A 22,438-nucleotide genomic window follows, 5' to 3' on the forward strand; every position below is an offset into this window, starting at 1 on the left:
ATTACAGTAAACTAACAAGGAAACTTGCTAACCTTGAAAAGTGCATCTTTCAGACTCCGTAGAGTTGTTCCAAGTTGTAAATCTTTTGCAGTACTAAACCAGTCAAGAAGTACCACATAATCCACATTCCCTCTCTTCTTCCATGTGTCTTTAGAATCATCTGGGAGGTTTGCTTCAATCCAACTAGCAGTGACTCTGAAATGTATTAACATTTGTATTGGGGCAAAAGTAGATGAGAGGTCCTAACATACTAATATAAGACACTGAGTTTTGTTCTTCAGTCTTTATCATACCCTAGCAAACGTTTTTTTGTTTTTTTGTTTTTTTTGGCCATGTTGTGGGGCTTGTGGGATTTTAGTTCCCTGACCAGGGATCGAACCAGGGCCCTCATCAGTGACAGCTTGAAGTCCTAACCACTGGACTGCCAGGAAATTTCCCCATACCATAGCAAACTTTAAGACAGCTTCCTTTCTAAGGTCAGACTGTATGTTAAGATAGTATATAGCCTAAAGTGTTTAACACCTTTACCACTGCCTAATATTGGAATATATTTTAGTAATTATTAGAGACTGAAAGAAATAGACTCAGTTGACCCTTTATGTAAAAAAAAAAGGGCCAAAAATGAAAACACAGGAAGTCATCTGAGTATGTCTCAGCCAAATATAAATAATTGGTGGGGGGGGGGCATCTGGGTAACACTGTTTATATTTCAGTTCTCTTATACCTATAGAGATAATTAAGAGTTAACCAAATACCAAAATGCTTATTTAACAAACACATACAGCTTATTTAACAAACACATACAGCATTTACTATGTGCCAGGTGCTATTCTAAATGTTTTATTCTCATTGACTCTCACTAGATCCTCACTATACTCCTATAAAACAGGCATTATTATCCTCATTTTATAGATGGGGAAACAGGCCCAAAGAGGTTAAGTAACCTACCCAAGGTTACAGTTGCCAAGTGGAGCCAGAATTCAAATTCAGGCAATCTGGCTCACGTCTATGCTCTTAGCTGTTTTGCTGTGCTGCCTTCTATATCATCACCTGTGAACAATACCAACTCTACACTAAAGCATGCTGTTCACGTCCTCCTTCACTCACACAAAAGCTTAAGTTCTTACCTAAAGGCCTTCCCATGGCCCGATGCGTGGCCCCTCTCTCCAATCCTATTACTTCAACTTCCTCATCACTAGTTACTAACTTACTCCCCCTTTCTCCACTCCACCCTTGGCTCCCTAGTAATTCCTGGTTTATGTAGGTATGCGCCTGCCTAATTACCTCTGCTCCTACTGTCCCCTCTGTCTGGAACCCTCTTCCCTCAGATAACTGCATCACTCATTTCCCGTATCTCAAGATTAGCTCAGGAATAACTTCTCCATGAAGCCTTCATGGATTAAAATTTTCAATGCTCACCCCAACATACACACTTGACACAACCATCTCCATAGCACTTATCAACACAAGATACACATTGTAAGATTTATTGTCTGTCTCACCTATCCCACCTCCCTGTTAAAATATAAGCTTCATGAAGCAAAGATTTTTGTCTGTTCAATGATTTAGCCCCAGCACTTAGAACCACAGTAACCCAGCCCATAATAAGTGCTCAGTAAATATCTGCTGAACGATGGAATGAATAATACAGATTTGCTCCTCCAGGAAAGGAACTCCATATTATTCCTAGCAAAGCACCTACGTATTTCAGGTATTTAACTGGTGATACTGGCAAGCTGGGCAGAAACTTGTATTCTAAGTAAAACTAAATGGTTTAACTAATTGAAGGGGAAAAAATCCTGTTCCTATATAATAATGTTGGTTACCATACCTTCTAGGAAATAAGGAAAAAAAAGAAATATAAAATACCGTTTTGTAATAAGTCTCACTTGATATATAGAGATTAGAAGGATGCTTGGGCAACAAAGAATGAGAAAAATTGAAACAGGATATTCTTAAGGACAATTGCTGACACTAAGGACATAGTTGCCTAAATCACTCTGTCTAAACACTCAACATCAGTATTCTGCAGAATACTAGTTTGGGAAACAATAATATCAGTCAATACTCCCCAAACTTCAGTCTTTCATGTAACCCCTTCACAAGCTGCTGCAACTCTCCTCTACCTTGTCTACTGTGTAATGTTTTAATTTAATTATTTAACTGCAAGTGATCCTTTACTTAAATTTGTTTTAACAGGAATATGTATATTCCTATATACATGGAAAATAGCATCATATCCAATAAATAAAGGATAATCCTAAAAGTAAATAAAACAGATCAGTAAATTATGCTATGTTCACATAATAGATCACCATATAGCAATAAGAATAAACAAATTACAACTACACACAATAGTATACATGACTCTCATAAACATAAGGTTGAGTACAAGAAGCCAGACATAAAGACTTTAGACTGTATGATTCCATTTATATAAACTACAAAAACAAATCTATTCTGTTGGTGGTTCCCTTGGGTGGGTGGGGATAAGGGTAGCTACTGACAGGTGGCATAAGAGAGGCTTCTGCAGTGATGGTAATGTTCTGTTTCTTGGTCCAGATGCTAGGTAAATGGATGCATTCAGTTTTTGAAAACTGACTGGGCTAAATACTGAGGATAAGAGTGATTTCATGTGTATATTATGCTGTATTAAAATTTTAAAACAGACAGTGAAAAACTAGTAATATAGTATTCACCATCAGCTAGCTGAAGATACTGTTGCCTACAGTGAGCTCTGAGGCCTGCTCTCTGGTAAAAAAGGGATATTATGAAATACTAAAAAGGAATGCTAGCACCAAATTGAAACTTCTTTTAACTAATTCAGGATTGAAACAGAAATTAAAAGGTAATAATTTTCTTGGTATGCAATTCATCTTCAATCTTCAACCTAAACTCATCTTGAGTTTCACATTAGTCAAATTCTCACATTTTGGGAAACAGTTAATAAAAGTCACCAGCTTTCTGTCAGTAAAGATTAGATCATCAAAGATTAATCATAACTTTCTCTTTTCAAATCCTGGAAATATATTCATACCTACTTGATTAGACTATGCACCCTCATCTCATTTTTTTTTCCTTTTTAAATTTTTATTTGATTTAAAAAAATTTTCTTGTCTTTCTTTTTTTAATTTTTTGTTTTCCTTTCTAATCTCATTTTTAAATAGCATACTTACAAAGCACTTTATTCTTCAGTTCGAACATTCATAAGCCTCGGCAATATACTAAAAACTATGCAAATTTTATTACCTAACTTTAAAAATATATCTTTTTAAGGTTGCTTAAGTTAGTACTGGAATGGACCACAGATTTTAACTAATCCAGTCCCATAAACTAAGACCTAGAGAGGTTATATAATTTTTATAACACTCATAATAGTTGAAAATAGCCCTGGACTGGAGTTTTAGCCCTATCATTATTATGATAGTTTCTAATATACCATACATTCATGCAAGTAACTTTAAATTATTTTATAGGTTAAAGGCCTTCTTATCAAAAAAGAAAGAAAAAGGTATTTTTTTTTAGTAAGTCCTTACTAGTGCCAGGCACTGTGTTATCTGTGTGCATATATAAAATTTGTCATTTAAACTTCTCAAAACTTCTGAGATAGGTACTATCATTATTCCCATTTCACAGATGGAAACATGGGCTTAGAGAGGTTAGGCCACTAGCTAGAAGTAATGTAGCTAATAAGAGACAGAGTTATAATATATAGTCTGAATATAGTCTAATTTTAGAGCCTGTATTTTTTCTTAATCACTTAGCTATCCTGCTTCTTCTTCGAAAAAGTATTTGTGTAATCTTTTCCCACAGATAATAGTACGGGGAATTTCAAAATAGAAAGCAATTCAAATAAAAAATAGCAGGAGAAATTAGTCAACAAACACCTGGGGAAAGAGGACACACAAGGGAGTTTCATTTCTCTTCTAATAAGACTCCAAATGCCATAGATAAGAAAAAACAGCCAAACTGGAATGTCCTTTACACTACCCTTCAGAAAGGGTAAGGTGTGCCACTAAGGAGCAAAGAATGAAAAGGTCCACAGGAAAAGAAAAGACTACTTTATCACATTTAGCTTGGATGCTAAGTAGTAATATTTACTACTGTCCACAGTTTACCATTTTATCTAAATATACAGCGACCCACCCTGGACTGATGGCTTCTTCAGGAACACTGAGAGAATTTGAAATATGGGAATCCAGATAATCCTGCATTCTTCGAGCATCCATTATAATCAAGCTGATGTTTTTATCCATCCTCATTGTGTAAAGCTCCTTTGCTGTGATTGCTCCTTGGAATCGAGAGAGACAATATAAGTGACATGAAACACCTAGTTCCGTGTGCTATCATATCACTAAATACAGGACAAGCATAGCTTTTCCTAGAAGTGTCATATACTTGCTAGTCTGTCATATTATTTATTACTTTTTAAACTAATTTTAAATACAATTTATGTTTTTGACATTTATCAAAAAACTAGTTCAATGCTTTGTTTATAAAGACTTAAATACCAAAACTTGCTGGTGATGTTACAACTACATCTGGTGTGGGCTCTGCTGTTGTATAAAATAAATTAGTATGTGTGTCTCATGAAAATATTCTATTTTAAAAAATCAAGCCATTTGAGAAATGTCAACCAGAAGAAATACCTGTGGTTCAAAAGTTCTTGGAAGGTTCTAAATTCTTTTTTAAAAGTCTCCATGGGGTCTTATGGAGGCTATCTGAAAAACTTGTAGGTTTCCTAGAATAATAAGCCAAAAGTTTGTTATCTGTGTTCCACATCTGGGGTTGGTAAACTATGGCCACTTATTTTCACTGGAACACAGCTACACTCATTTGTTTACATATTGTCTATGGCTGCTTCCTTGCAAGGACAACAGGGCCCCCCAAGCCTAAAATGTTTAATATCTAGCCCTTTAATATTTAGCCAAAATAAATATTCCCTATGTTGCTATTTTCCTCTTCCAGGTTCTACCACCTGAAGTGAAAGATTAAAAAGCACTAAAAGGAAGCTTAAATATGGAAAGAACTATTTCAGCAGTAAGCTGTACGAAGAACACAGTCACACCATCTCCTAAGCTAAAATACCCAGTTGCTAATAACCATCTTACTTCCCTTTCTAACCATCAAGATCATTCTGATAACAAAACAATCTAAAGTGGAGAACAAACCACCAAGACGTGCAACACCTAAGCAGGGTGAGATACAAAGGAATATATGGATAAAAACTAATCTTAGAATGAATTGATAACAGCTTTTAGGAAGGTACCTTACTACACTCAGTTTTATTTTTTAAATTGTTGTATGGAAACATTTTAAATAGATAATTAATTTTAGTGTTACATACAATTAATGTTTAAATTAAACCTTTTCTGAGAGAGGAAAACTTAGGCAATTGCCTAATAAGTCTTGTTGTTTAGGTCACATACTTGTTACTGGAGCATCAACACCACCTACGGATAACATCCAAATTACTGGTTTAGATTTTTTTTGAGGGGAGTGAAAAAGCCTTTAAATATTTAAGTTTTCCACTTAAAGTCATAAGTACTAACAGCTACTTATATGAAGTTTACTGTGTTCTAAGAGTGTCACATACATTAACTCAGTCAATCCTCACAATAACACTATGAAATAGATGCGATTATTATTCCTACCTTACAGATGGGGAAACTAAAGTAGAAAGGGGAAGTAATAAGCTCAAGATGACATGCAAACTCAGAGGAGCCTGTATTCAAACCTAGGAAGTCTGACTTCTGAGAGTCCATGCTCTTAACCACTATGCTAAATTATATCTTGAAAAAAAGCAATGACAAGTACCAACTGTGGTTTTCATGTTTTCAAATGCATATTACCATAAATATTCCCCATGACATGTAAATACAGAATATAATACATTTTCAATATTATTGTACAGGTTAGGAAAAATGATAATAAAGCTCATATATAGACTAAACGCAATGCTAAGAATCTCACTGTCTAAAATCTGAAGCTTATTCTGATTAAAAGACCTCAATGATAGCCTAAAAGAACTCCCTCTTTCTGTGCACACTTACCTTTCTCTGTAGTCTCATTTTTTTCACTCTTTTCACCATTTATCTATTTCATAGGGAAAAAAAGTTTCAAGTTTAATACAAACACACATTTTTATAGATAGAAAAAGTTCAACTTTAATACTTCTTTGAAACTGAAAGTCTTCTAGGAAATGAAATGTGCAGAGTACTGGCATTTTATAAAAATACAGTTGAACAGTAATGGCATTAACAGATTACTCTGATAACAACTAAAATAACTAGTAGCATATCACAATCATATGTCATTTCCTCAAAATTTTCTCCAGTTAAAGGCCAAATATGATTTCAAAGCACAGATTATTAGAGAAATTTAGTATTTAACTTAACGAGAGAGCACTTCTTACAATGAAATAAAAATTCTGGTCAATCCCTTCAGTGTCCTCCATTACAGAATTAAAGGAAAATGAAGTGATACAAAGTTTTATACATTTGCATTTCCTAACCAAGATAACATGAGATAATTCTCTAAGGTACTAACTCATTTCATAGATGGGAAAACTAAGGACCCACTAGAACCTACTGATCAATTTCTACATCACTAAAAGTAAAAAAGAAATGTATATTATGTGCCTCCTAATATGATACAGTACACAGTATCACCTATGAAGCATTCTGGCCAAAAAACAAAACTGAACCTCAATCTAATTAAGCTTTTAGGTTGAACTTCCAGCCTACAGGAAATATAGGAGACAGAAGAACAAGTTAAGTGACACAAGGAGGAAGTAATCAGACAAATCTACAATGTGGCTGATTTTACAGAACTGATCCAGTATTAAAAAGCCAAATGCAGGAAATGAAAAATGAGAAGGAAACTCAATCAGAGAATTCTATAGAGACTTAAGAGAAACTGCAACCAAAAGACAATGAGTGGACCCTGTTTGGATCCTGATTCAAACATACTGACTCTGAAAATCATTATGAGACAAGTGGGTAAAAAATCTGAATAGATTGGGCTTTAGATTATATCAGGGAATTATTGTTAATTTTGTGAGGTGGGAAAATAGCACTGTGGTTATTAATAAAATGTTCCTTTCGGACTTCCCTGGTGGCACAGTGGTTAAGAATCTGCCTGCCAATGCAGGGGACACGGGTTCGAGCCCGGGTCCGGGAAGATCCCACATGCTGCGGAGCAACTAAGCCCGCGTGCCATACCTACTGAGCCTGCGCTCTAGAGCCCGCAAGCCACAACTACTGAAGCCCGCATGCCACAACTACTGAAGCCCGTGCACCTAGAGCCCATGCTCCGCAACAAGAGAAGCCACCGCAATGACAACCACGCACACAACGAAGAGTAGCCCCCGCTCGCTGCAACTAGAGAAAGCCCACACGCAGCAACAAAGACCCAATGCAGCCAAAAATAAAATTTAAAAAAAAAAAAAGGTTAAAAAAAAAGTTCCTTTCTTTGAGATGCATACTGAAGTATTTAGGGGTAAAATGATATGTTGTCTGGACTTTGATTGAAGAGGTGAGAGGTGCAGATAAAAAACATGGCAAATGTTAGTTGATTATTGAAGCTGGGTAACAGGATTTAACTGTATTCTCTTTTCAACATAAAAAGGCTAAACAAAAGTAAAGGTAACGAAAGGTAGTTGGCCCTGCTGTTGGAAAAGCAACAAAATGAAGAATTTGAAAAGTCCCTTTCATATAGTTCTTTGGAATCTTAGTATTTTTTTATATCAGTCATTTGACCTTGGCAGTACTATTTATCTTACATTATGGAGTTCCTAAAATCAAAAGACTAATTTCTTCACTTCTTTTTACATAGTGCCTAGCCCAATGTCACAAGCAATTCAACTACTACTTCTTAATGAAATCAGTGATAACCCACATACAAATGATAGTTGAAAGCTATAAAATGCTTAAGAAAAATTAAATTAGAAATCTTTCCATGAATTTCAACAGTGCAGAAGAAATTATATTTTAGAAAGAATAGTTTCTGAGGAGGTAAAGGGAGGGAGATACAGTGACAGCTAGCAGGTACAGGCTGAGTCACTAACAGTTTCTGGCAAACAAATGATGTAGCTGAAAAGACTACAAGTAGTCGCTGAACAAATGGAACAAAAGGGAGAGAAAGAGGAAGGGGAAACTGAGGCAGAGAAAGGAGGAAAAAGCAAAGGGGAGAGAATGAGATGCCAGAAATAGAAAAAAAGTTTCACACCAAATAAATAGTGTACCAAATCTTTCCCAAATGTAAATTACATTTATTAGAAAGGAGAGACCTTAAAGATCATCTATTTCAAGATCTTAATAGGCCAAACTGAGTCCCAAAACAGTTAAGCAAGACTTGATATGGGACCAGAACTCAGATATACTGCGTCACAGCCCAAATGCTCTTTCCACTGCTCCAGTCAAGTCTATAGTGACTGCTAAAAACTAACAAATACACACAACATATTTCTTTAGAAGTTTCAAGAAAAACCTGGAATCAACTAAAGCTAGAATAATTAATTCAATTTCTAATAAAAACACATTAAATTTTATCCTTTTTGCCCAAAAGAACGATATAGTGGTATCTCAACTCTTCTTAAGCAAATCATCTGACAAAAAGAACCAGTCTTTTTACCTAGCAGAATAAATCTGAAATACCTTGTGGGTTTTGTCTTTGGCATCCAATGCATTTTCCAAAGAACTTTTAGCTGATGTGCCACCATCCTCTCTTGCTGTTTCCTGCCTTTTCTGTTTCTGCAGCAGCTCTTTCTCCTGTCTGTCCTTTTCTTCAAGTTTTTTCCGAACTTCAGCTTCTTCATATCTAGTTGAACAAAGAAGTCAGGATGTCTTTTATTGGCATGATGGTGGAAAGTAAAGGATTTCCAGTTCCATAAAGTTAATATCCTGCCATGAGGTATTTTATGGCTGCATTCTTTCTCCCTCCAGTTGAAATTCAACTCTGCCAGTGTTCCATTACAAATCACAACTCACAAATTTGTCCTCTGTAGATTTATTTCAAATTGCTCAAAAATCTTGAAAAGAAACTCTATGCTCTCAAGTTGAAGTTGTTCAATATTCTTTTTGCTTTTTTCCTCCCACTAATTTCAACCCTTTAAAGATTCAAATATGCTGCCATTTCCTTTTCAAAGGATTTACAATCCTAAAATCCTAAAATTAACTATAAAGCCCGATTTACTTATAAAATAGCTCAAAATACAAAAAAGTACAGACAATAAATAAGTGAAAGAACCTAAAGTCCCAAAGATAGAGGAGTAAAGAACATGATTATTGCTAGCAGTAGTATGATTAGGGAAAAACTAGGCAATCTAAGAGAGAACAGTTAATAATGGGTAACCCAAAGATTAGGAGAAATTCTATTCTACTTAGTTGATTAACTGGCTAAAGGAGAAAGAGAACAGTAATTCTAAATGACTTCATCCACCTTAACATATTCCAGCCCCAAGATGAGTAACTGTGGAAAGGACCAAGGAACACACTAGTTTAAAAAGATAATTTCTAAGTAAAGGCTATGATACATACAGGTATCTCTGCTTTTCAGACGTTTTCTTTATGCCACTTCGCTTTTACAAAAGACCTACATTAGTACTTGTTTTTACTAACCGAAAGAAATCTGAAGAGGATATTCACTTATGGAAAAAAGGTGAAAAATGAAAATAGCATTTAGCAGTTGTTTTGCAGCCAGCTGTTAGAGAAGTAGCCACACCCTGATCAGAGAGTGGCACCGCCAAGCTCCTTCCCCAGGAATTACACAAGCATCTCAGCATCAAGCTGCCATAGCTTTGAACTGTGTCTGTGAGCATCTGTGCTTTATCTCGATTTACTTTGTGCATCTTGTAGCAAGATGTGTCCTGAGGTAGTTGCTTCTTTGCCTTACGCCATTTTGGCTTAGGTAAAGTTTCATAGGAACACTTTACTTTCAGATAGCAGGGGAAAACCTGTGTAACTATAGCAGTTAACTGATCCAAGTTTAAAAAAAATAGTGGAGTAAAAATAGTTCCCTTTTAATTTTGTTATTTAAAGAGTGGCTAATGACTAAAAATTGAAACATACTGTTTTTAATTTCTAATTATTTTATAAGCCTGGTAAGTCAGTCATGGCAAATACTAGAGTTAGATTTTTTTTTAAAATATGTAACTTCTGCAACCAGGCCAGTCAAAACTAACATTAAATACTTCATTTCCACAAGTCCAGTGTCCAGTAGCACATTATGACATGAAGCATATGAGAATATTATGTTTTTCTGAAGAATCCTGTCAGAAACTTAGAAAAAACTGGACCTGAGCTATAATCTAATAGACCAATGCTTATCTTAACAATGTATCAGTCTAAACATTTAAAAATTTTCAGTAAAGAACATTAATGGTAACACATGAATATAAGACTTCTTCTTAGGAATTGGGATTTATATGCTTGGTCATATATAAATGGATAAATTCTAAATATAATTTTTATCTTCTAAATTTACATTCTTTTAAAGATTTCATAATAGTGTCTGTACCTGAGTTTAAGGCTTTCAGAGAGTCTCTCAGCTTCTTCAATAGCTTTTTTGATGTTTGCAGGTCCAAGTATTGAATGAAAGTAGTCCTAAAATTATAGGAAAACCATCTTATACTGTTAGTTAGTACTAGCCACTGTACATAGCACTAACGCTAAAAACACAAAATTACGGTGTTCATATAAACAAAAGTTTAGATAAAAATATTATGACTGAATAAAATATTTCTTAAAACTTTTAACCTACAAAAGTGTACAACTTATTCTCCAGTTGTTTCAAAAATATTTTTTCGGGCTTCCCTGGTGGCGCAGTGGTTGAGAATCTGCCTGCTAATGCAGGGGACACGGGTTCGCGCCCTGGTCTGGGAAGATCCCACATGCTGCGGAGCAACTAGGCCCGTGAGCCACAACTGCTGAGCCTGCGCGTCTGGAGCCTGTGCCCCGCAACAAGAGAGGCCACGATAGTGAGAGGCCCGCGCACCGCGATGAAGAGTGGCCCCCGCTTGCCACAACTAGAGAAAGCCCTAGCACAGAAACGAAGACCCAACATAGCAATCAATCAATCAATCAATCAATCAATCTTTGGAAAAAAAAAAAGAGGTACTACTATGTATAAAATAAATAAGCTATTTAAAAAAAAAAAATTTTTTTTCATACTATTAGTATGTTAAAAATAAAAAGCCAGTAGGTAATAATTTTACTTATTTGTAAGGCACCTTTAAGAAGTGTAAATACTATTCTTATTGTTTTTGAATAAGTGCCAAAAAGCAAAGCATATACGTTAGGAGCAAAATATATTTTCCTACTGTAAATATGTTACTTAGTTTTTTCTTTTAGTCTCAGAAGCAGTAAAGCAAATTCTGTATTGATCCACAGCATAGAATTTGTTTTGTTTTACTTGTTTTAAACTGAGATGTTTCCTTCCACCTGTATTTTATAATACCTACCTACCTCCCAACTGGAGTCAAATCACTTTAGACATAAAACAAGTTTTACACTTGAGGAAACCTTGAGTAACTAAAAATCAAATGGTAGAAAATAAATCAATAGTATGATCTACGTTAAAACACACACATACACACACAAAAGGTTTAGCACATAATTTATTAACAAGCATAATGAATTGAAAAAAAATAAATCACTTCCCTAAGGGGTCACTCATTAGATCTTGCAATCAGAGATATTTCCAAATGAAGGCTGGTTTAACATGACAGTAGTGCAGTGAGACTCAGCTAACTGACTAGTGGATCTAACGTGCCGCAACTTATCACTATGACTTTGCAAATAGAGCCTACTAACACAGTTTATCACAAATGATACTGTAATCAGAAGTTATAAAAAGAAAGGCCAGGAGGCCAGAAATATCCATCTCTGGCTCTTTGAGAGGCAGTTACAAAGAGCTGGTAAGATACATCTGTTCATAACAGTTATCATATGTCTATCTATCTAGCCTAAAAGTAGATCATGTTTTATTTGATTTTATTCTTCTAGATTAGAGATAAAATATATAAAAGGGCCATTCACTATGTAATTTTTAATAAAAGTATATAGTTTGTTCAATATTATATCAACTAAAAATTACAGTGGAAACTGTAATTACTTCCATTATCACAATGTCCTGACTTCTGATGCAATACATTTTTAAGAGAAAACAAAATTAGCCATTACTGTAATATTTCTCTGATAAAAACAAAATACAAAGTAAAACCAAAAAACACTATGACTTTTTTTTTAATTAATTTTTATTGGAGTATGGTTGCTTTATATGACTTGTTTTATTAATTTTTTGACATGAACTCATTTAAAAGCCTGGCTTAACACTGCTGAAATGCTGAAAAAATCATGTTTGGGCATGTCTGGTACAAACTCCCAGAAGACACTCCCCTAATATTAATGAGGTTTCTTGTCAATAATTACCTCTCTCTGTGCTCTTAAAGGAACACAGTTGGAGTAAGTATAATTTTTTTCCAATTTTCAATAGTATTGACAATTAGCAGAATAAAAAAAAAAATGTCCAATTCTTATACAACTAAAAACATTTGCTTCTTAGGTTTACTTAGTAGAACTTTCCTACTCCTGAACACACGAATTCAAGCAATTCTCATGATTTCCCAAACAAAATGGTTCACTACTAATAATATTTAGCATTAATTATCATGATTGCCATGGATATTTAAAAATATTCTAACTGTATCTAGACTTTGCTATACTAATATTTTCAATATATTTGCCTTCCCCCCCTTTTCAAATAACCCTGAAAAAATTGTTCACAAATTAATTTTTTTCAATGAGTAAACAATAATGTAATGTGTTTTCTACTAGTGAGCTTGCTAAATTAACAAGTTTTATCTAAATCTTAGTGTAAAACAAGTGAAAAATGTAAGTTTCTGAAGAAGGCTGGTCACATTACATCCTGTCACTTCCTGATTTAAAGGGTAAAAACCAGAAAATATGTAGTTACTAAATTTAACACTTCACATACTTAAAATGCACTAGAGACGTTGAGCTAAATAAAATAAAATAAAAAACAGTTCTAAGACAGAAGCACATGTGGTACCCTGGACAGAGCAAATGGCAACAGTCCCTTTACTAATATCAGGAACTGAACATCTACAGCATATGAAGTAACAGCCTGGGTTACTTGAGCCTTTGCAGGGAGTTCCCTAACCCGAACAACTCCTCCCACTTTCAACTAGATACTCTCTTTGGAAATGCAACAGATACTCTGTGGAAATGGAAAAATTTCTTACTGATTAAAATTTACTCCCAACCTTCTCAAGTTTAAAAAAAAAAAAAAAAAAGGTAGCTACAAAACCACTCCCAATCTCGCCAAAGAAAAAAAGTAACCAGTAAGTTAGAAAAATAAAGCAAAAATTAAATAAGTACATAAAAAATTGGCCCTACCACAACAGACAAAAAAGGAAACACCAAAACTTCCGAAGTTCTCCAAATTCGCAAATCTTTCAAAAATATTTATTTCAGTAAATACTTTTACACTTCTTTTTAAGCAGTACCTTTTTTTTGTAAATTTCTGACAGGGTTCAGATTTATGTTTTAATAAATAAAATATACATTTACAATAGTAATAAGCAGAATAATTGCCACCATTCATTCATTCATTCATTCACCCATCCAATATTTATAGAATACTTATAGTATGACAGGAACGATAATACAAGACTTATCTTCGATTCTTATAGCAACCCACCAAGGAGGTCCCCTTTAGAGATGAATGTACTGGGGGGCTCAGGAAAGATGAAGTAAGAGAGCCCAAAGTGAGAGAGCACATTCCCAACCCAGGTCTACTCTACCCCAGTCTGTGATGTTTTTGTCATGCCACCAGGGTCTTCCAGCACTGTGGGTTTCTCTTTATTATCTCATAAATAAGCCAAACTTTTAGTTGTGGGTAGTCCTTCATATCCCATAGATCAAGTATATAGCAGAGTAGCTTTTATTCAATTTTATGTTGGGCAGAAACAACATGACTCAAAGACTCTCTGAGTAAAATGACCGTTACATCATTGTTGTTTTCTGAAACCTTCCAGTGGGGTTAGGAAAAATATCAGTGATGACAGAAAGTATTAAACACATGAACCGTATCCTGGCTCTAAGCAGTATCTTTTTAACAGATACTGTAAAAACCATCAAAGAGTGTGCAAGACAAGCCTCTGTCTCTATCTGCAGATAAGTATGTCCAAGAATGTTCCAAGGGCAGGACCAACCCAGCCATTTGTAGACAGGAAGATGAATCTCCAAATGCAAGGAGCTACCTTTCCAAAGCTAGATCTAAAACCCCATAAAGATTATCAGCATAATTTTGCTGGTGAGAAGAAACACCAGCAATCATTTGTCACCATTAAATAAAACATTAAAGTTATCCCATAACCAACAACCAAAAGAAATTTTATTAGTCTCACTACTGTGGACAAAAAAAGGTTATTTCAAAGAATAAGAGAACTTTTTTTTTTTTCCACTTCTATAAGTCAATTTAAAGGAGGCAGGAAGATCCCACATGCCACGGAGCAACTAAGCCCGTGCACCACAACTACTGAGCCTGCGCTCTAGAGCCCGCGAGCCACAGCTACTGAGCCCACACGCCACAACTCCTGAGCCTGCACTCTAGAGCGTGTGCTCCGTGACAAGAGAAGCCACCACAATGAGAAGCCCGCGCACTGCAATGAAGAGTAGCCCCCGCTCACCGCAACTAGAGAAAGCCCATGCACAGCAACGAAGACCCGACACAGCCAAAAATAAATAAATAAAATAAACAAATTAAAAAAAAAATTTAAATGAGGCAAGACAATTCTGCCAAAAGTGAACTAAATAAAAATCTCAATATTAATTCAAGAATGGCTTGTCTTGGACTTCCCTGGCAGTCCAGTGGTTAAGACTCCATCCATACTTCCAACGCAGTGGGCATGGGTTTGATCCCTGGTCGGGGAACTAAGATCCCACATGCCACATGCCGTGGCCAAAAAAATAAAAGAATGGCTTGTCTACCAGGTAAGAAATCTACAAGCAGTATTTTGCTACATTCTCTAGTAGCAAGATCATTCCTAGGTAAAGGTGGAACCACCAACACAATATTCTTCCCATTTCTTTAACCCACTCTCTATTTTCTTCTTTTGTCTGTTTCTGGTGTAATAAAAATGCAACCATCTTCTCTAGCAACACTTATCCTAGTCATCAGTTCTCTTTACCCATTTACACCTCTCCCATCCTCCCTCCCTCCTCACGCTTCAGCAACTTGGAAGAAAGGCACCTGGCTCAAAAGATTAAAAGCAAAAAATAATAAATAGATAGATAAAAATGATTATCTAAATTAAATAGATTAATCAACATTAATTTTGCAAACTGAGATCTTTAATATGGCTATAATGTCAATTAAATATAAAAAGCTGTCACATAAAAACAAGTGACTAAACCTTGACCCTTGAAAAAGTACAACTATAGTCATATTTTTCATATTGAATGCATGAGTAAACTGAATCCTTCTATTTGACCTGGCAGTGATTTATTACAACAGAAGACTAATCATGAGTCTGTATGTTGCTATAAACCTGTACTAATCCAAAGCAAATTAAGTGTGTGTATATAGTGTGAGTGTATCCATACATATACACATATATTGCAAATAATGAAACGAAATCTTTAGTTCGCTTTTTCTATCTGCAGAAGAGTTTGAACTTGCTGCTACATAATATCTAAATTTCAGTATTAGTTAAAAATTTTAGAGGAGATCAATAGCTCCACTGTGTAAAAATAACTTAGCAAATAAAAACATAGAAATAAAAGGTACCTGCTGTTGCTTGAAATCAGGCCTTTTTTTGATAAGATTATAAACAGTCACATATTTCATATATAGCACATAGGCCCTTTCCTCATCACGATCTAATCTGCTTTCTTCTGCGGTCTTGAAGATCTTCAGGGCACTCTGTACATAACTTAACATTAGAGAAAAAGTAATTAAAACACTTGACATCTGGGGGAAAAAAGTCATGTATATAGCCCACAGAGAATCTCAATAAAATACACTTCATAATTTAGGTTGCACTACTTCAGAATTATACAAAGTTAGATATAAGTTTGGATGCAACATGAAAATTCCCCTTATACTACAATTAAATACTTATGTTTCATTAATAGTTGTTTATATGTCACCAAACTGTTCAAAATGCATTCTAAATCCAGTTTTAAAAGATTTGCTACAATAGATAATCCTGAGGCAAATGGTCCTCCGGCATCCATATAATAGTCATACTCTATAATTAAAGAACATAGCTGCATACTACTTGTACTGAAGTAGGGGAGCTAAAATATTTATTATTTTAATGTTAAAACAAATACTTTTCAATTCTCCTTACTCCTTTCTAACCATGATGTAAAATTCTCCCCACCTAAAAACTCAAGAAACTAGGGACAGGAAAGGGGACATGAGTTCAATCTTTTAGAGTTTTCTACACAATGGCTGAACTGCACTCTGATTCACTGGCCCTGAAAAGAAAAGAGATTTAAAGTCTAAAAACATGTCATCTTAAAATTCCACTTCAGTAAAATAATTTGAGGGGTCTACAGCATTCATTTATTTTTTCTTTAAATATATTTATTTATTTATGGCTGCATTGGGTCTTCATTGCCACACATGGACTTTTCTCTAGTTGCAGAGAGCGCGGGCTACTCTTTGTTGCAGTGCGCTGGCTTCTCATTGTGGTGGCTTCTCTTGTTGTGGAGCACGGGCTCTAGGTGTGTGGGTTTCAGTAGTTGTGGCACGCGGGCTCAGTAGTTGTGGCTTGCAGGCTTTAGAGCGCGGGCTCAGTAGTTGTGGCTCGCAGGCTCAGTAGTTGTGGTGCACGGGCTTAGTTGCCCCACAGCATGTGGAATCTTTCTGGACCAGGGCTCGAACCCATGTCCCCTGCATTGGCAGGCGGATTCTTAACCACTGAGCCACCAGGGAAGTCCACTACGGCATTCATTCTAAGGACATTTTCCTGGTTTAACAGTCTTCAGAAAGCAAATTAATAGAACAGACATTTCTGCAAGAGGAATTCATTTACTTACGACTAAAGTTTTGGCAACTAAGTTGTAGTGCCAATGCTGATATACAATATGCTTTATCAATAACTTATTTCTACAAATCAGTGCATCTTGTTTTCTATATTTTTCAAACTGTGCTCTACGATTGAGACATGGATTAGTGATGAAGTTGGTCAGGCCAAGGAACTAGAACACCACACAAAGGAACAGGGCTAAACTGGTCTTTAAGACCAAAGATGGTCCTACACAAGGACAATTTCAGTCAGTGTGCATGCCCTGCTAAGCATGGCATCGAAGTCCCAGGATAGAGGTAAATCAAACCAAAGCTAGTAAGGAGATTCTCTAAGAGTTTAGGAGTGGGTACAACAGTCCTTAGGTTTTTCCAAATTTCTTTCATTATGATGCATGTATATCTCATGGGCCCATAAGTAGCAGACCCAGCTGAGATGGCTGCAATGCCACTGTGAGTCCAGTGAACCAGCCAAATATCCTAAAAGGATTCTAGCATTCTCTAGAATAGTGCTACATGTTGTGGTGGTACACTTAGGCCAACATACCACTTCCTGTGGGATCAGGGTAGTCCTAGAGCTAAACCAGACATTGCTAAAACAGATTTATCTGTTTTAAGATTAGATGAAGCTCTCTGAGAAAGCTTCAAGGTGGTTTTACCCTTCTCACTATTTCCTATTTGAAAATCATTCAATGTGAGTTAAACAGCGCTACTTTCTCTATCACCCCATCAACATTACCAACTAAGCTCAAGAAGTAGGCCAATCCCTCTCTTATTCTTCCTATCGCTTCCCCACCCAAAGATCTTTTTAAAAGCCCATTTTATACTTAGTAATGTTTAAGAATATTAGTTCATTCTGGGATTTTCTTTCCTGACCTTCTTTAAAGTTCTTACTACTCTCCTATCTTCATCCTTAGTGTTTTATTTCCTTCCCATCTTGTTTATTTCCTCTAGAAAATGACTCATAAAGATGCTCCTGTGCAAACACAGGTTTAAGATGCCTCTTCACAGGTTCATCTGGGATCATACATATCATTTTTTAGAGCCTCACATTTATCTCCAGCCACAGAACACCTGTTTTCCCCCTGATTTCTAAAATCTGCTTACCTCAAGTGTAGGGTGTAAGGCTGGCTAGACCCACCTTTTTTCTGAAACTCTTACTCCCAGCTCTATAATAATATAGTTATATATCTCTAAGTCTTCTCCTTTGTTGGTCAAAATAAATTCAGAGGAAAAGTTCCCCTACTGTCTCCTATCCCTCCTTAACAGAGATAAAACTATCAACAAGTTAACAATTTTAGTGATATCTCATTTTTAGCAAAATAACTTACAGTAAATATCAAAATAGCTGGACCTCGCCATCTCTATTATATTTTATCTCAGGACAAATTCTGCAACTGTTATCAGGAAAGTATCATCTCTAGCCTCTGCCTCAACATGTAGTCTACCCCAACATAGATAGACTACACACCCTCAAAAATAAAAATACATAAAATAAATCATTAGGGGACTTTCCTGGTGGTGCAGAGATTCCGCGCTCCCAATGCAGAGGGCCTGGGTTCGATCCCTGGTTAGGGAACTAGATTCCACATGCATGCCACAACAAAGATCCCACGTGCCGCGACTATGACCCGGTGCAGCCAAATAAATAAATAATAAAACAAACAAACAAGACTTAAAAAAAAAAAAAAGAAAGAGGATATATAAGAATCCACCTGCCATTACAGGGGACATGGGTTTGATCCCTGGTCCGGGAAGATGCCACATGCCGTGGAGCAACTAAGCCCATGCGCCACAACTACTGTGCCTGCACTCTAGAGCCCGTGAGCCACAACTACTGAGCCCGCGTGCCGCAACTACTGAAGCCCGCGTGCCTAGAGCCTGTGCTCCACAAGTGCACCACAACAAAGAGTAGCCCCCATTCGCCGCAACTAGAGAAAGCCTGTGTGCAGCAATGAAGACCCAATGCAGCCATAAATAAATAAATTAAAAAAAAAATCATTAGGTTAAAAGTTCATGTCAAATTGGTAAAAATTAAATACTTTGCTGAATACTGCATAAAAAATACGTAGCTCTTCTTTTTTAATCAAAGACTATGCTAGAACCAGATCTTATATGTGAAATACACAAGGATAAAAATGATCTTTAATTAAGTACTTTTACACTGTTTTAGGAAAAGACATTAACTGTGGCTGAATGAGTTTTGTAGAATCCTTGCAGTCGTCACCTCTTAAACTTATGATGTAACATACTGTCCAGATAATATGCTTATTATCAGAATATATATGTATTCTGCCAAGATAAAATTAAGAACTTTTCTAACTCATTTAATAAAATGGAAATGAACTAAAAGTTAACAGCTATCCCCCACTTCTCAAAAGTTCACTTTACACCACTTTGCTTTTACAGAACACCTAACTAAGTACCTTTTTCACTAATCGAAAGAAATCCAGAGGCGATTTTTGCTTTCATGAAAAAAGTTAATTGTTTCCTCACTTTATGCCATTTTGGCTTACAAAAGGCTTCATAGGCACACTCTACTTTTGAATAGCGGGGGATACCTGTATATGACTCAAATTAGCAAAGTATACATACTTCCTAGTGCTTATTTTCTCTGGTTTAACTTCTGTCTTCTTATTGAGGTCTTTTAGTGAAGAACTGAGGTAGAGTTCTTTAGGAACTGAAGCCACAGCAGGCATGATGAATAATCCTTACTTCTCCACTTTCACAATGGATGGTATACTTCACTAAAAGTAGTTCTTTTCTGAAACAAAATGAACACAAATAATCCCATTAGTTTTCCTCATTAACAATAAAGTGAGCAGTTTAAAAAACAAACAAACCAACCTCCTAAACTGTGTCCTTTGCTAACAGAGTTAATTTTCAATTATCTTGAATATTTTTTTTCGGAGTTCAATATACAGGGTATCAATAAACAATTTACTTTCCCCTCCAAATTTTCATTAACTAAATGAATTACTGTTTGTATCATTTTGCATTAAGTATTAGGAATCTTTCCTGTCAAAGGAACAGAATAATAAAAGCTTTTATATTTTTCTTCTGTTACATCTGCATTAACGTATAGTTTACAAATAGAAGGAAGTTTCATTTAGAAATATTTCTTCCTCATCAGTTTACAAAAGGAAACCAGTTGGGGGGAGGGGTAGCCAGGGCACATTATATGAAGCTGGGGATGTATGACCATGTTTCTGGTAGAATACACCTAAATACTTTGGTTTACTTTGTAAAGGTCTTTGATGTTTCATGACATTCTTTGTTTCCTCATCTGCTCTGGTAAATTCTGACTAGGAAGATGGAGGTAGTAAACAAAATGAAGAAGAAGAAAGGCTAGATATGTAACAATTAAGTTGTGTGTGTGTGTGTACCTGTGCAGGGATGCATATAGATGGGGCAGATCAGGGGAGCACACTAAATGGGAATCTTGGCAAGATCATAAGTGTCACCAAATGAAAACTTCAGGAACCCAAGTAAATTTATACAAGGTCTTCAGTTGTAAAGAACTAATTACAATTTGAATAAATAGCTGCATTAATACATTTAAGAGATTACAACTTTTTTTGATACAGCCACTATGGAAAACAGTATGGCGGTTCCTCAGAAAACTAAAAATAGAATTACCGTATGATCCAGCAATCCCACTCCTGGGAATATACCCGGACAAAACTATAATTCAAAAAGAAACATACACCCCTATGTTCATAGTAGCACTATTCACAAGAGCCAAAACATGGAAACAACCTAAATGTCCATTGACAGATGAATGGATAAAGATGTGGTAACATATATACAACGGAATACTCAGCCATAAAAAAGAACAAAGTGATGCCACTTGCAGCAACATAGATGCAACTAGAGATTATCATACTAAGTGAATTAAGTCAGAAAGAGAAAGACAAATACCATATGATATCACTTATATGTGGAATCTAAAATATGGCACAAAGGAACCTATCAACAAAACATAAACAGACTCACAGACATAGAGAACAGACTTGTGGTTGCCAAGGGGGAGTGGGGGAGGGAGAGGGATGGACTAGGAATTTGGGGCTGGCGGATGCAAACTATTATGTTTTGAATGGATAACAACAAGGTCCTAATGTATAGCACAGGGAACTATATTCAATATCCTGTGATAAACCATAATAGAAAAGAATATAAAAAAAGAATGTATGTATGCGTAAAATTGAGTCACTTTGCTGTACAGCAGAGACTGGCACAACATTGTAAATCATCTATACTTCAATTTAAAGAAAAGAGAGATTACAACTTTTTTTCTATCACTTATTACCACTACCTTAATGCTCTTCATTCTATCAGTTCACTATTATTAGACGAATGGACATCAATGAACATTGAATCCTAAGATGCTGAGTAAGGTACACAACTTTAGGGGTGAAAAGGCTTCTGTTCACCTATGTGAAACTCCAAAAGCACCTCAATTTGCTTTGATTCTTGTCACATTTTATATTAAATATTAATACTTTCTCATTTCTTGATTAGGTACATTATTCATCAACAATGCACCACCAAACAGCTAAGAGCATCCATTAAAGAATATGATAGGGATCTCTTGGATTTCCTCATACTCATACAGACAACAGTATTGAGTGTCTTACCTTGTAAAAAAACATTATGTTACATGTTAAAGACACAAAGGGTACATAAGACGTGGTCCCTGACCTTCCAGGATAAACAGTTTAACAAGAGAACATTCCCTACTCCCCCATGCTCACCACCTCCTCAACCCCTGCTTATCTCCCTAAAGCTGAGTGAAAAAGCAGGAATACATATAACGTGACACCATTTGTAAGAAGTTTTAAAACAAACTAAACTGAGCAATATATTGCTTAAGGATACAAATCAGATAAATTTATAAAGGCAGGAAATGGTAAATATAAAATTCTATTTCTGGAGAGGCAAAAGATACAATAAGGGAGGCACACACAAAGAGTTTCAGCGATATGTAAGGTTTTATTTCTCAAGTTGGGTGGTATGTTCACAGATGCTCACAGATGATTGTTTTGTTTTATGTACTTATTGAAGTATAATTGATGTACAACATTACATGTTACAGGAGTACAATATAGTGATTCACAATTTTTAAAGGTTATATTCCATTTATAGTTATTACAAAATATTGGCTATATTCCCTGTTGTACAATATATCCTTGTAGCTTATTTTACATATAATAGTTTGTACAGATGATCATTTTATTATCAGGCTTTTATAACATAAAATAATATGTAATGTACTTAATGTATTTCATTAAAAAATTTTAAAGAAAGCAATTATATAACAATGTAAATATGAATAAAAATATCCAATTGTTTACAAATATGAAACGAATACCCAGACAGA

At 35.5% G+C, this 22,438-nt stretch overlaps 1 protein-coding gene across 1 annotated transcript in view; it reads right to left on the reverse strand.

Annotated features, from left to right (window-relative positions):
* The window catches only part of USP8 (ubiquitin specific peptidase 8), a 58,674-nt gene that overhangs the window by 26,415 nt on the left and 9,821 nt on the right, over nucleotides 1–22,438 (reverse strand). Inside the window, exons 2-8 of the mRNA XM_061182144.1 lie at nucleotides 19,654–19,822; nucleotides 15,814–15,958; nucleotides 10,519–10,604; nucleotides 8,658–8,820; nucleotides 6,054–6,096; nucleotides 4,147–4,291; nucleotides 33–195 (exon numbers count right to left, since the gene is read on the reverse strand). Coding sequence (XP_061038127.1) covers nucleotides 33–195; nucleotides 4,147–4,291; nucleotides 6,054–6,096; nucleotides 8,658–8,820; nucleotides 10,519–10,604; nucleotides 15,814–15,958; nucleotides 19,654–19,757 — 849 coding nt within the window. The 5' untranslated portion in view covers nucleotides 19,758–19,822. The remainder of the gene's footprint in view (nucleotides 1–32; nucleotides 196–4,146; nucleotides 4,292–6,053; nucleotides 6,097–8,657; nucleotides 8,821–10,518; nucleotides 10,605–15,813; nucleotides 15,959–19,653; nucleotides 19,823–22,438) is intronic.

This window comes from Eubalaena glacialis, chromosome 2 (genome assembly GCF_028564815.1).
Source record: "Eubalaena glacialis isolate mEubGla1 chromosome 2, mEubGla1.1.hap2.+ XY, whole genome shotgun sequence".
Classification (NCBI taxonomy): Eukaryota; Metazoa; Chordata; class Mammalia; order Artiodactyla; family Balaenidae; genus Eubalaena; species Eubalaena glacialis.